A 16502-nucleotide genomic window follows, 5' to 3' on the forward strand; every position below is an offset into this window, starting at 1 on the left:
TTACAGCATTACACCATTACACTGTTAAACCATACAATTACAACATTTCACAATTACACCACACCATTACAGCATTATACCATTAAACCATTATACTACACCATACCATTACACCATACCACTACAGAATTATACCATTACACCATCACACCACACCATTACAGCATTATACCATTATACCATTACAGCATTATACCATTACAGCATTACACCATACCATTAAACCATACCATTACACCATTACACCACACCATTACAGCATTATACCATTACAGCATTATAACATTACACCATTATACTACACCATACCATTACACAATACCATTACAGCATTACACCATACCGTTACACCATTATAACATTACACCATTATACTACACCATACCATTACACCATACCATTACAGCATTACAACATTACACCATTATACTACACCATACCATTACAGCATTATACCATAACACCATTATACTACACCATACCATTACACCATACCATTACAGCATTATACCAAAACACCATTACACCATACCATTACAGCATTACACCATTACACTGTTAAACCATACAATTACAACATTTCACAATTACACCACACCATTACGGCATTATACCATAACACCATTATACTACACCATACCATTACACCATACCATTACAGCATTATACCAAAACACCATTACACCATACCATTACAGCATTACACCATTACACTGTTAAACCATACAATTACAACATTTCACAATTACACCACACCATTACAGCATTATACCATTAAACCATTATACTACACCATACCATTACAGAATTATACCATTACACCATCACACCACACCATTACAGCATTATACCATTATACCATTACAGCATTATACCATTACAGCATTACACCATACCATTAAACCATACCATTACACCATTACACCACACCATTACAGCATTATACCATTACAGCATTATAACATTACACCATTATACTACACCCTACCATTGCACCATACCATTACAGCAGTATACCATTACACCATTATACTACACCATACCATTACACCATACCATTACAGCATTATACCATTACACCATTACACCATACCATTACAGCATGATACGATTACACCATTACACCATACCATTACAATATTATACCATGGCACCATTACACCATACCATTACACCATTACACCGTTATACTATACCATTACACCATTACACCATACCATTACAGCATTATACCATTACACCATCACACCACACCATTACAGCATTATACCAAACACCATTACACCATACCATTACAGCATTACACTATTACACCATTACACCATACCATTACAGCATTATACCATTACACCATACAAATACACCATTACACCATTACACCATTACCCCATACCATTACAACATTATACCATTAAACCATTATACTACACCATACCATTACACCATACCATTACAGAATTATACCATTACACCATCACACCACACCATTACAGCATTATACCATTATACCATTACACCATCACACCACACCATTACAGCATTATACCATTATACCATTACACCATCACACCACACCATTACAGCATTATACCATTATACCATTACAGCATTATACCATTACAGCATTACACCATACCATTAAACCATACCATTACACCATTACACCACACCATTACAGCATTATACCATTACAGCATTATAACATTACACCATTATACTACACCATACCATTACACAATACCATTACAGCATTACACCATACCGTTACACCATTATAACATTACACCATTATACTACACCATACCATTACACCATACCATTACAGCATTACAACATTACACCATTATACTACACCATACCATTACAGCATTATACCATAACACCATTATACTACACCATACCATTACACCATACCATTACAGCATTATACCATTACAACATTATACTACACCATACCATTACACCATACCATTACAGCATTATACCATTACAACATTATACTACACCATACCATTACAGCATTACACCATACCATTACACCATTACACCACACCATTACAGCATTATAACATTAGAGCATTACACCATACCATTACACCATTACACCACACCATTACACCATACCATTACAGCATTCCGCCATACCATTACAGCATTATACCATTACACCATTATACTACACCATACCATTACACCATACCATTACAGCATTATACCATTACACCATTATACTACACCATACCATTACACCATACCATTACAGCATTATACCATTACACCATTATACCACACCATTACAGCATTATAACATTACAGCATTACACCATACCATTACACCATTACACCACACCATTGCACCATACTATTACACCATACCATTACAGCATTACACCATACCATTACACCATACCATTACACCATACCATTACACCATTACACCACACCATTGCACCATACTATTACACCATACCATTACACCATTACACCACACCATCACCTTATTATACCATTACAGCATTGCACTATACTATTACACCATACCATTACATCAATATACCATTGCAGCATTACACCATACCATGACAGCATACCATTACACCATAACACCATACTATTACAGCATTACACCGCTACACCATTACACCATTACACCATACCATTACAGCATTATATCAAAACACCATTACACCATACCATTACAGCATTATACCATTACACCATTACACTGTTAAACCATACAATTACAACATTACACAATTACACCACACCATTACACCATTATACTACACCATACCATTACACCATTACACCATACCATTACACCACACCATTACACTATTACACCATTACATAATATATTTATACCATTACACTATATTATTACATCATCACACCGTACTGTTACACGATTACACCAGACCATTACACTATTTCATTACATCATAAGACCATTACACCATACCATTACATCATTACACCATATCATTACATCAGTACACCATAGCAATATACCATTAAACCATACCATTACACAGTGTCATTATACCATTACACCATACAATACACTACTACACCATACCAGTACACCATTACACCATACCATTACATAATATCTTTATACAATTTTTATTTTTTTATTTTTTACCTTTATTTAACTAGGCAGTTAAGTCAGTTAAGAACAAATTCTTATTTTCAATGATGGCCTAGAAACAGTGGGTGAACTGCCTGTTCAGGGGCAGAACGACAGATTTGTACCTTGTCAGCTCGGGTATTTGAACTTGCAACCTTTCGGCTGCTAGTCCAACGCTCTAACCACTAGGCTACCCTGCCGCCCCATTGCACCATACCATTACACAATACCGTTACACCATACTATTAAACCATACCAGTATACCACCCCTCTAGCACTGAGATGCAGTGCCTTAGACCGATAGGCCACTCGGGAGCCTAAAAATATAGTTGCCAACACATTTTCCTTTGAGGGCCATTGTCTCTTGAGGTGTGGGAAGAGAAAAGAAGAAAAATAAGAAGACGAAGACGAAGAAGTGAAGAGAGTGCCGTACCTTTCTGAGGTCATACTGCAGTTGTCTCAGGATCACCTCCAGTTGGTTGACTTTACCAGTCAGAGTGGAGGGGGAGTTGTTCCTGGACAAACACATGAAGAGAGATTTTATATAGAGATTTTATAGTGTAGTATAGTGTTGTGATCTGAAGTGGTAAAGTATGTTACGGTATAGTATGACAAGGTATGGTATAATATAGTATAGTGTGTTGTTGTATGGTACAGCATAGTTTGGTATAGTAAGGTATAGAATAGTAGGGTATTGTATAGTATGGTATATCATAGTATGGTATAGTATGGCATAGTATAGTAGTGTATGGTATAGTATGGTATGGTATATTATGATACGATGTGGTATGGTTTTGTATGGTATGGTAGAGTAGAGTATGGCACGGTGTAACGTGGTATAGTATGGTATAGTATAGTATGGTATAGTATGATGTGGTATGGTATAGTATGGTATGGTATCTTATAGCATGGTATAGTACACAATAGTATGGTATGGCATAGTATACTATAGTATGGTATGGTATGGTATAGTATGATGTGGTATGGTATAGTATGGTATGGTATCTTATAGCATGGTATAGTACACAATAGTATGGTATGGCATAGTATACTATAGTATGGTATGGTATGGTATAGTATGATGTGGTATGGTATAGTATGGTATGGTATGGTATGGTATGGCATAGTATACTATAGTATGGTATGGTATGGTATGGTATAGTATGATGTGGTATGGTATGGTATGGCATAGTATACTATAGTATGGTATGGTATGGTATAGTATGATGTGGTATGGTATGGTATAGTATGGTATGGTATCTTATAGCATGGTATAGTACACAATAGTATGGTATGTCATAGTATACTATAGTATGGTATGGTATGGTATAGTATGATGTGGTATGGTATAGTATGGTATGGTATCTTATAGCATGGTATAGTACACAATAGAATGGTATGGCATAGTATACTATAGTATGGTATGGTATGGTATAGTATGATGTGGTATGGTATGGTATGGTATAGCATGGTATGGTATCTTATAGCATGGTATAGTACACAATAGTATGGTATGTCATAGTATACTATAGTATGGTATGGTATGGTATAGTATGATGTGGTATGGTATAGTATGGTATGGTATCTTATAGCATGGTATAGTACACAATAGAATGGTATGGCATAGTATACTATAGTATGGTATGGTATGGTATAGTATGATGTGGTATGGTATAGCATGGTATGGTATCTTATAGCATGGTATAGTACACAATAGTATGGTATGGCATAGTATACTATAGTATGATATGGTATGGTATAATATGGTATAGTATAGTATGGTATGGTATTATTGATATGATGTGGTATGGTATGGTATATTGTGGTATGGTATGGTGTAGTATAGTATGGTATAGCTTAGTATAGCAATGTATGGTATGGTACAGTATAGTAGGGTATGGTATCGTATAGTATGGTATAATATAGTATGGTATGGTATGGTATGGTATAGTATGATATGATGTGGTATGGTATAGTAGGGTATAGTATGGTATAATATAGTATGGTATGGTATGGTGTAGTATGATATGGTATGGTATAGTATGGTATAGTATAGTATGGTATAGTATAGTATAGTAGGGTATAGCATGGCATGGTATGATATAGTATATTATGGTATAGTATAGTATGGTATGGTATAGTAGACTATAGTATGATATGGTAGGGTATGGCATAATATGGTATGGTATAGGACGGTATGGTATGGTATAGTATGGTACAGTATAGTAGGGTATGGTATCGTATAGTATGATATGATGTGGTATAGTATAGTATGGTATGGTATGGTATGGTGTATAGTATGGTATAGCATGGCATGGTATAGTATAGTATAGTATGTTTGGTATGGTATAGTATAGTATGGTATGGTACAGTATAGTTGTGTACGGTATAGTATGGCATGGTATAGTATAGTCTGGTATGGTATAGTATGGTATAGTATAGTATAGTATGGCATGGTAGAGCATAGTATAGTATGGTCTGGTATGGTATAGTATAGTATGGTATGGTATAGTATAGTATAGCATGGCATGGTAGAGCATATTATAGTATGGTTTGGTATGGTATAGTATGGTTTGGTATGGTATAGTATGATTTGGTATGGTATAGTATAGTATGGTATGGTACAGTATAGTGGGGTATGGTATTGTATAGTATGGTATGGTATTGTATAGTCTGGTATGGTATAGTATGGTATGGTATAGTATAGTATAGTATGGCATGGTAGAGCATAGTATAGTATGGTTTGGTATGGTATAGTATGATAGGATGTGGTATGGTATAGTATGATTTGGTATGGTACAGTATAGTATAGTATGGTACAGTATAGTGGGGTATGGTATTGTATAGTATGGTATGATGTGGTATGGTATTGTATAGTATGGTATGATGTGGTATGGTATAGTATAGTACGGTATAATATAGTAGGGCATTTTCATATAGAGCTCCATTTTTATGGAACGGTCTGCCTACCCATGTCAGAGACGCAAACTCGGTCTCAACCTTTAAGTCTTTACTGAAGACGCATCTCTTCAGTGGGTCATATGATTGAGTGTAGTGTGGCCCAGGAGTGGGAAGGTGAACGGAAAGGCTCTGGAGCAACGAACTGCCCTTGCTGTCTCTTTCTGGCCGGTTCCCCTCTTTCCACTGGGATTCTCTGCCTCTAACCCTATTACAGGGGCTGAGTCACTGGCTTACTGGGGCTCTTTCATACCATCCCTGGGAGGGGTGCGTCACTTGAGTGGGTTGAGTCACTGATGTGATCTTCCTGTCTGGGTTGGCGCCCCCCCCCTTGGGTTGTGCCGTGGTCCGAGATCTTTGTGGGCTATACTCGGCATTGTCTCAGGATGGTAAGTTGGTGGTTGAAGATATCCCTCTAGTGGTGTGGGGGCTGTGCTTTGGCAAAGTGGGTGGGGTTATATCCTTCCTGTTTGGCCTTGTCCGGGGGTGTCCTCGGATGGGGCCACAGTGTCTCCTGACCCCTCCTGTCTCAGCCTCCAGTATTTATGCTGCAGTAGTTTATGTGTCGGGGGGCTAGGGTCAGTTTGTTATATCTGGAGTACTTTTCCTGTCCTATTCGGTGTCCTGTGTGAATTTAAGTGTGCTCTCTCTAATTCACTCTTTCTTTCTCTCTCGGATGACCTGAGCCCTAGGACCATGCCTCAGGACTACCTGACATGATGACTCCTTGCTGTCCCCAGTCCACCTGGCCGTGCTGCTGCTCCAGTTTCAACTGGTCTGCCTTATTATTATTGGACCATGCTGGTCATTTATGTACATCTTGGCCATGTTCTGTTATAATCTCCACCTGGCACAGCCAGAAGAGGACTGGCCACCCCACATAGCCTGGTTCCTCTCTAGGTTTCTTCCTAGGTTTTGGCCTTTCTAGGGAGTTATTCCTTTGATTTGTGGTATAGTATAGTAGGGTATGGTATGGTATAGTATGGTATGATGTGGTATAGTATAGTATAGTATAGTATAGTATAGTATAGTATAGTATAGTATAGTATGGTATAGTATGATATGATGTGGTATAGTATAGTATGGTATGGTATAGTATAGTATAGTATAGTATAGTATAGTATAGTATAGTATAGTATAGTATAGTATGGTATGGTATGGTATGGTATAGTATGATATGATGTGGTATAGTATAGTATAGTATGCTATAGTATAGTATGGTATGTATGGTGTATTATAGTATAGTATGGTGTGTTATAGTATAGTATAGTATAGTATAGTATAGTATAGCATAGTATAGTATGGTATGGTATGGTATGGTATAGTATAGTATGGTATGGTATGGTATAGTATAGTATGGTATGTATGGTGTATTATAGTATAGTATGGTGTGTTATAGTATAGTATAGTATAGTATAGTATAGTATAGTATAGTATAGTATAGTATAGTATAGTATAGTATAATATGGTATGGTATGGTATGGTATGGTATGGTATAGTAAGGTGTACTATAGTATGATATAGCATGGTATGGTATAGTATGGTATAGTATGGTATAGTATGGTATGGTGTAGTATAGTATAATATAGCATGGCATGGTATAGTATGGTATAGTATGGTATGGTGTAGTATAGTACAGTATGGTACGGTATGTGTATTACAAGTGATGAGGCTCTCACCCTGCCTCGAGGGCGGCCCCCTCAGCTGCAGCCACGCGTCTGGTCAGTTCCTGTGAGATTTGGAGCGCCTCGGCCCTCTGCATATCTGTCATGGTGCAGAAAGACGCCACCCGCTGGTCTGGGACACACAGCAAGCAGGAAACAGGCTCAATCATAATATTGTTAATGTTTGCATGCATCTGTAACAATCTCCAATCAACAATATATAACCATAAAGAGAGTTAAATTATTTTACAGAATACGTAAATTGGGTTTAATTATATAGATTGTTTTAAATAAATTGGGTTTTAATATATAGATTATTTTAAATAAATTGGGTTTTATTATATAGATTATTTTAAATAAATTGGGTTTTATTATATAGATTATTTTAAATAAATTGGGTTTTATTATATAGATTATTTTAAGTAAATTGGGTTTTATTATATAGATTATTCTAAATAAATTGGGTTTTAAGTGACTGATCATTTACGTGCACACATATAGGCCTCAAACTCAAACTGGAGATCAATATAAAGCTACAAAAAACTAATTTAAAGCAAAAATCTCCATAACCCAATATACAAGCACCTCTCCTCTCCTCTCCTCTCCTCTCCTCTCCTCTCCTCTCCTCTCCTCTCCTCTCCTCTCCTCTCCTCTCCTCTCCTCTCTCCCTGTGTCTGAAGAGGCAGCTGCTTGGCTCCTAGAAGGTTTAGATTACATAGTGGTCTGTCAGGCTGTAATCATGCGTGTTCTAGGCCTACACCAGAACAGCTCTAAGCCTGCTGTTCTCCCAATGGAAAACACTGACTTGGTAAGTTACCTTACCATGAGGATAGCGATCTCTCTGTCCCTGTCCTCCCCCTCTCATCCTCCCTCCAGTATGAATCTCCACATCAAGGCATCTATATAATTAATAGAAGCAGATTAAAGGGGCAATCTGTAGTTGCTCCATCCATTTTTGGACTTCTGTATTAATGAAAAATAACCATTGATTGTGGAATAATATAACTATGAAATGCCTCAGCAGCTTAGTTAACAGTCACATTCTATCAGAACCCAAAATAGAATCTTGTTAACTCTAATGTTTGTAAACAATGTAGTTCAAAACAACACTGCAGAGCCTAAAAAACATGTTTAAAACTAGCATTGTGAGATCATGGATGGTCAGTCATTGAATGCTTGGCTCTATCTAGGAGAGGGGTTACATTTCTACAGCTCCATCCCTCAGCTTTTTACTGAAACAGGGGTGGAAGTCGGGTTGGTTATTGTTTCAACTGCTGATTAATGCTTTAAAGAGAATATCCCATAAATGTAGAAATCAAACCAAATCTCTGAGACAAAAGCCCCTGTCTGTAACACTGAGTGTTTCTGAAATGGCCAACTATTCTCTAAAAACTGGACAACTGTTGACCAGGACCCATAGGGCTCTATATAGTGGACTACTGTTGACCAGGACCCATAGGGCTCTATATAGTGGACTACTGTTGACCAGGACCCACAGGGCTCTATATAGTGGACGACTGTTGACCAGGACCCATAGGGCTCTATATAGTGGAATACTGTTGACCAGAACCCTTAGGGCTCTATATAGTGGACAACTGTTGACCAGGACCCATAGGGCTCTATATAGTGGACTACTGTTGACCAGGACCCATAGGGCTCTATATAGTGGACAACTGTTGACCAGGACCCATAGTGCTCTATATAGTGGACTACTGTTGACCAGGACCCTTAGGGCTCTATATAGTGGACAACTGTTGACCAGGACCCATAGGGCTCTATATAGTGGACTACTGTTGACCAGGACCCATAGGGCTCTATATAGTGGACTACTGTTGACCAGGACCCATAGGGCTCTATATAGTGGACTACTGTTGACCAGGACCCATAGGGCTCTATATAGTGGACTACTGTTGACCAGGATCCATAGGGCTCTATATAGTGGACTACTGTTGACCAAAACCCATAGGGCTCTATATAGTGGACTACTGTTGACCAGGACCCACAGGGATCTATATAGTGGACAGGGTGTCAGTTCAGAAACAGGCCCCTGTGTTAGCTGTTTGGATCAGGCTTACAGAAGGTTAGGGAGACCACTCTCTTATTCCATATGAATGGATGGTTTCCCTTCTTGTTCACAGGCTGCGTCACAAAGATGAAACAAAACAGTTCCACAAAAGCAGAGACAGAGACTGAAATGTGACCCAAATGGCACCCTATTCCCTATATAGTGGACAAGCTCTATATAGTGGAGCCCAGTAGTGCACTGCTTTTAATCAGGACCTATAAGGACTAAGGTGCCATTTGTGATGGAACCATTGACTGAGTCTGGCACTCACATAACAGAAAGGCTGCTTTGAAAAGCAGATTCCCTTTCAGGCATTTACATGTTCCATATTCCTGGACGGCAATCAAACAACAGAATTGCCTGTAACCCGCTTAGACTAGAGAGATGGTTTCTGTGAGAGAGTATTGAAGGGAGGGAGCCACAAAGAGAAGGCAGAGTACTGATTAGAGGAAGGATCTTAAATAGAGAGAGAGACGGCAGAGTATTGAATAGAGGAGGGATATTAAAGAGAGGGAGAGACGGCAGAGTATTGAAAAGAGGAAGATACTAAAAAGAGGGAGAGAGAGAAAGAGAGACAGCTTGGCTAGAGTCCACAGAGACAGACAGAGGGAGACAGCTGGCTAGAGGCTACAGAGAGAGGCAGAGAGAGACAGCTTGGCTAGAGGCTACAGAGAGAGACAGCTTGGCTAGAGGCTACAGGGAGAGACAGAGAGAGACAGCTTGGCTAGAGGCTACAGAGAGAGGCAGAGAGAGACAGCTTGGCTAGAGGCCATAGAGACAGACAGAGGGAGACAGCTGGCTAGAGGCTACAGAGAGAGGCAGAGAGAGACAGCTTGGCTAGAGGCTACAGAGAGAGACAGCTTGGCTAGAGGCTACAGGGAGAGACAGAGGGAGAGGGCTTGGCTAGATGCTACAGAGAGAGACAGTCGGAGACAGCTTGGCTAGAGGCTACAGAGAGAGAGCTTGGCTAGAGGCTACAGAGAGAGACAGCTTGGCTAGAGGCTACAGAGAGAGACAGAGGGAGACAGAGAGACAGCTTGGCTAGAGGCTACAGAGAGAGACAGACAGAGGGAGACAGCTTGGCTAGAGGCTACAGAGAGAGACAGAGGGAGACAACTTGGCTAGAGGCTACAGAGAGAGACAGCTTGGCTAGAGGCTACAGAGAGAGACAGAGAGAGACAGCTTGGCTGGAGGCTACAGAGAGAGACAGAGAGAGACAGCTTGGCTAGAGGCTACAGAGAGAGACAGAGGGAGACAGAGAGACAGCTTGGCTAGAGGCTACAGAGAGAGACAGACAGAGGGAGACAGCTTGGCTAGAGGCTACAGAGAGAGACAGCTTGGCTAGAGGCTACAGAGAGAGAGAGAGAGAGACAGCTTGGCTAGAGGCTACATAGAGAGACAGAGAGGGACAGCATGGCTAGAGGCTACAGAGAGAGACAGAGGGAGACAGAGAGAGACAGCTTGGCAGAGCATCTTTGATTCATGCCAAATTAGTAGTTAGTAGTGATAAACCAAGCAGACACAGTGTGTGTGTGTGTGTGTGTGTGTGTGTGTGTGTGTGTGTGTGTGTGTGTGTGTGTGTGTGTGTGTGTGTGTGTGTGTGTGTGTGTGTGTGCGTGCGTGCGTGCGTGTGTGTGTAGTGAAAGTGATCAACAACTACAACAGATCAAGTCTCAGACAGGCAGAGGTTATTCAGGAGGTTGATCTCTCCTCTGAGCAATCTCTGTCTCTATCAACAGTATTGATGGTAAATGCTTTAAATCCAGGCAAGGAGAAGAGTAAATGCTATGAATAGACAGCTAGCTAGTAGACCATAGAGAAGAGAAACTGAGGCACAGAGAAAGAGCCAGGGAGAGCCAATGCCATTCAATCACTATTGTCTGCAGGGGACTGAGAGGAAATACAATTACCTAATAATTGATTGGATTTAAATAGCACTTTCTACCAACTGAGGTAGTCAAAGAGCTTTCCATAGTAGTGGGAAACATCTCAACCACCATCAATGTGTAGCACCACCTGGGTGATGCACAGCGACGATTTGTGAATCACCACCTGGGTGATGCACGGCGACCATTTGTGAATCACCACCTGGGTGATGCACAGCGACCATTTGTGAATCAGCACCTGCGTGATGCACGGCGACCATTTGTGAATCACCACCTGGGTGATGCACGGCGACCATTTGTGAATCACCACCTGGGTGATGCACGGTGACCATTTGTGAATCACCACCTGGGTGATGCACGGCGACCATTTGTGAATCACCACCTGGGTGATGCACGGCGACCATTTGTGAATCACCACCTGGGTGATGCACGGCGACCATTTGTGAATCACCACCTGGGTGATGCACGGCAACCATTTGTGAATCACCACCTGGGTGATGCACGGCGACCATTTGTGAATCACCACATGGACCAGATGAAGCAAAATGTTTAATTGTGTTTTTTTAATTTATTGGATAAATGTACAGTCAGAGCTAACAAATAGTATATCATACTCTGCATTATTTTAGGAGCAATGGGAAAGTAATTCTGCTTTCAATCTGTAAACTCACTTTTAAGAAAATGGCCTGTGAATGTTTTGGTATCTAGTGAAGATCTCTTCATTCAGTATCGTTCACGCCCCGTTAAGCTTTATCCCCACCCATCTCGTTTCGCTCTCTGAAGGCAAAGAAACCGGCCATATTCAACGGGTGTTGTGCACTTTAGCTTAAGACATGCACCTAGCTAGGTAAACAATGAACCTAGCTAGGTAAACAACAAACCTAGCAAGGTAAACAACAAATCTATCTAGGTAAACAATGAACCTAGCTAGGTAAACAACAAACCTAGCTAGGTAAACAATGAACCTAGCTAGGTAAACAACAAACCTAGCTAGGTAAACAAGAAATCTATCTTGGTAAACAACAAACCAAGCTCGGTAAACAACGAACCTAGCTAGGTAAACAACAAATCTATCTAGGTAAACAACAAACCTGGCTAGGTAAACAACGAACCTAGCTAGGTAAACAATGAACCTAGTTAGCTAAACAACAAATCTATCTAGGTAAACAACAAACCTAGCTAGGTAAACAACGGACCTAGCCAGGTAAACAACGAACCTAGCTAGGTAAACAACGAACCTAGTTAGCTAAACAACAAACCTAGCTAGGTAAACAACATGTAGGATCACACACGTCACATTAGCTAAAGAGCCAGCCAGCTAACGTTGGCTAGTTAAACAACAATGAACGTGTCATTACTACCTTGCATGAATCTGCTGGGAGCTAACCAAACAGGTTCAATGTTAGCTAGCTAAAATTAGGCTCTGACTAGCAAAGTAAACGGCTCTGGGATACGAATAATAACGTCATACATGTAACTTTATCTAGCTAGCTAGCTAACAGTACATTTTAGCTTAAATTAAACTACTTTCTGTCAAAATGTAAAATGTGTAATATCTGAAAATGTAGCGAGCTAATGCTAGACTATCTAACCTGTATACATCATCATGCATGATGGACGTGTCTCCCTGCCATGAATGCCATGCCACTGCTGCCCTTTGTTTGAAGATGTAATCCAGAGACAGGTGTTCTCTCCATCTCTTTAGCTATCATACTCTAATTCCACTGATTTCAAAACTTGATCCTCCAGAAAGTGGAGAGCAACACTTATGCAGCTCCACTACAAATCAAATCAAATGTATTTATATAGCCCTTTGTACATAAGCTGATATCTCAAAGTGCTGTACAGAAACCCAGCCTAAAACCCCAAACAGCATGCAATGCAGGTGTAGAAGCACCGTGGCTAGGAAAAACTCCCTAGAAAGGCCAAAACCTAGGAAGAAACCTAGAGAGGAACCCGGCTATGTGGGGTGGCCAGTCCTCTTCTGGCTGTGCCGGGTGGAGATTATAACAGAACATGGCCAAGATGTTCAAATGTTCATAAATGTCCAGCATGGTCGAATAATAATAAGGCAGAACAGTTGAAACTGGAGCAGCAGCACGGCCAGGTGGACTGGGGACAGCAAGGAGTCATCATGTCAAGTAGTCCTGAGGCATTACATTTTTTTTTTTACCAACAGGCTGACCAGCTCCAATAGACAGAAGCCTTCAATATGGCAGACCAATCCGAACCAATCCAAACCCATCTCTCGGCATGTCTAGCCTACACATTATTTCAGCCAATCATCGCTAGTGGGAAGGTTGCTGACTTTTTCTGTGGCTTAACCAACAAGGCTCTTAATTTAACAATTGTATTCATATTTACAGATGGCATACAAGTTTATTAAGGCACATGAAAGTTCACATGTTCCAGAAGGAATTTCTGCCAAAAAACAAAAACAATAAAAAGATAAACTGTTAAATTGGCTCTCCAGTGATGTATTGACTTCCGACATACGACTAGTTTCCTGAAATGGGTCACATTCGTGTGCCAGATTGATCAACACACATCCGATATCAGGTGGAGAGGTGAGGAGTGATATATGCTAATTAGGAATGAGAGGGTCGATTAGGTGGCCATGATGGGAATTTTGTCATGACACCAGGGTTAAAATCCCTACTCTTAGAATAAATGCCATGGGATTTGTAATGATAACAGAGAGTCAGGACACGCATATAACATCCCATCCCAAAAAACATCAGCGAAATGTTCCCTTCAATGCGCTGGGATCGCCTTAGAGCAGAGGAAACAGTGCCCCCTACTGGCACTCCAACACGACTTCCAGCAGCATCTGGTCTCCATTCCAAGGACCGACCAGGACCAAAACTGCTTAGATTCAGAAGCAAGCTAGCAGTCGGATGCAGGGTGGTGTAGGTTTAGGGGATTTCAGCTCAGTGAAATGATGGGTCTCTCTTCATCAGAGCTTCGATAGTAGTTAGAAATTCTACAGTAGTTAGAGATTCTACAGTAGTTAGAACTTCACTGTAGTTCGAGATAATACAGTAGTTGGAGATTCTACAGTAGTTAGAACTTCTACAGTAGTTAGAACTTCTACAGTAGTTAGATTCTACAGAACTTAGAGATTCTACAGTAGCTAGAGATAATACAGTAGTTAACACTTCTACTGTAGTTAGATATACTACTTTAGTTAACACTTCTACAGTAGTTAGATATTCTACGGTAGTTAACACTTCTACAGTAGTTATAGATTCCACAGTAGTTAACACTTCTACTGTAGTTACATATTCTACACTAGTTAGAGATTCTACAGTAGCTAGAGATTCTACAGTAGTTAGAGATTCTACAGGAGTTAACACTTCTACTGTAGTTAGATATTCTACAGTAGTTAAAAATTCTACTGTAGTTAGAGATCCTAGGGTAGTTAGAGCTTCTACGGTGGTTAGAGATTCTACGGTAGTTAAAACTTCTACTGTAGTTAGAGCTTCTACGGTAGTTAGAGCTTCTATGGTAGTTAGAGTTTCGACAGTAGTTAGAGAGACGAACCCAAACCAGCAGATTGGAAGTGTAGTGGGAAGGAGAGAGTAGAACGACTAACACAAAGCAACAGATTGGAAGTGTAGTGGGAAGGAGAGAGGAGAATGACTAACACAAAGCAACAGATTGGAAGTGTAGTGGGAAGGAGAGAGGAGCGAGACTAACACAAAGCAACAGATTGGAAGTGTAGTGGGAAGGAGAGAGGAGAACGACTAACACAAAGCAACATATTGGAAGTGTAGTGGGAAGGAGAGAGGAGAACGACTAACACAAAGCAACAGATTGGAAGTGTAGTGGGAAGGAGAGAGGAGCGAGACTAACACAAAGCAACAGATTGGAAGTGTAGTGGGAAGGAGAGAGGAGCAAGACGAACACAAAGCAACAGATTGGAAGTGTAGTGGGAAGGAGAGAGGAGCGAGACTAACACAAAGCGACAGACCGGAAGCGTAGTGGGAAGGAGAGAGGAGCGAGACTAACACAAAGCAACAGATTGGAAGTGTAGAGGGAAGGAGAGAGAAGCGAGACTAACACAAAGCAACAGATTGGAAGTGTAGTAGGAAGGAGAGTGGAGCGAGACTAACACAAAGCAACATATTGGAAGTGTAGTGTGAAGGAGAGAGGAGAACGACTAACACAAAGCAACAGACCGGAAGTGTAGTGGGAAGGAGAGAGGAGCGAGACTAACACAAAGCAACAGATTGGAAGTGTAGTGGGAAGGAGAGAGGAGCGAGACTAACACAAAGCAGCAGATTGGAAGTGTAGTGGGAAGGAGAGAGGAGAACGACTAACACAAAGCAACAGATTGGAAGTGTAGTGGGAAGGAGAGAGGAGCGAGACTAGCACAAAGCAACTGATTGGAAGTGTAGTGGGAAGGAGAGAGGAGTGAGACTAGCACAAAGCAACTGATTGGAAGTGTAGTTGGAAGGAGAGAGGAGCGAGACTAACACAAAGCAACATATTGGAAGTGTAGTGGGAAGGAGAGAGGAGTGAGACTAACACAAAGCAACATATTGGAAGTGTAGTGGGAAGGAGAGAGGAGAACTACTAACACAAAGCAACATATTGGAAGTGTAGTGGGAAGGAGAGAGGAGTGAGACTAACACAAAGCAACATATTGGAAGTGTAGTGGGAAGGAGAGAGGAGAACTACTAACACAAAGCAACATATTGGAAGTGTAGTGGGAAGGAGAGATGAGCGAGACGAACACAAAGCAACATATTGGAAGTGTAGTGGGAAGGAGAGAGGAGAACTACTAACACAAAGCA

General features: G+C 40.6%; 1 protein-coding gene across 2 annotated transcripts in view; it reads right to left on the bottom strand.

The window, feature by feature from the left end:
* LOC135505296 (signal-induced proliferation-associated 1-like protein 2) overlaps positions 1-16502 on the bottom strand; it is a 492209-nt gene that overhangs the window by 34484 nt on the left and 441223 nt on the right. For both annotated transcript variants that reach the window (XM_064924540.1, XM_064924538.1), the window contains 2 exons: positions 7768-7885; positions 3564-3645 (listed from right to left, as the gene is read on the bottom strand). In XM_064924540.1, coding sequence (XP_064780612.1) covers positions 3564-3645; positions 7768-7885 — 200 coding nt within the window. The remainder of the gene's footprint in view (positions 1-3563; positions 3646-7767; positions 7886-16502) is intronic.

Source organism: Oncorhynchus masou, chromosome 18 (genome assembly GCF_036934945.1).
Source record: "Oncorhynchus masou masou isolate Uvic2021 chromosome 18, UVic_Omas_1.1, whole genome shotgun sequence".
Taxonomy (NCBI): domain Eukaryota; kingdom Metazoa; phylum Chordata; class Actinopteri; order Salmoniformes; family Salmonidae; genus Oncorhynchus; species Oncorhynchus masou.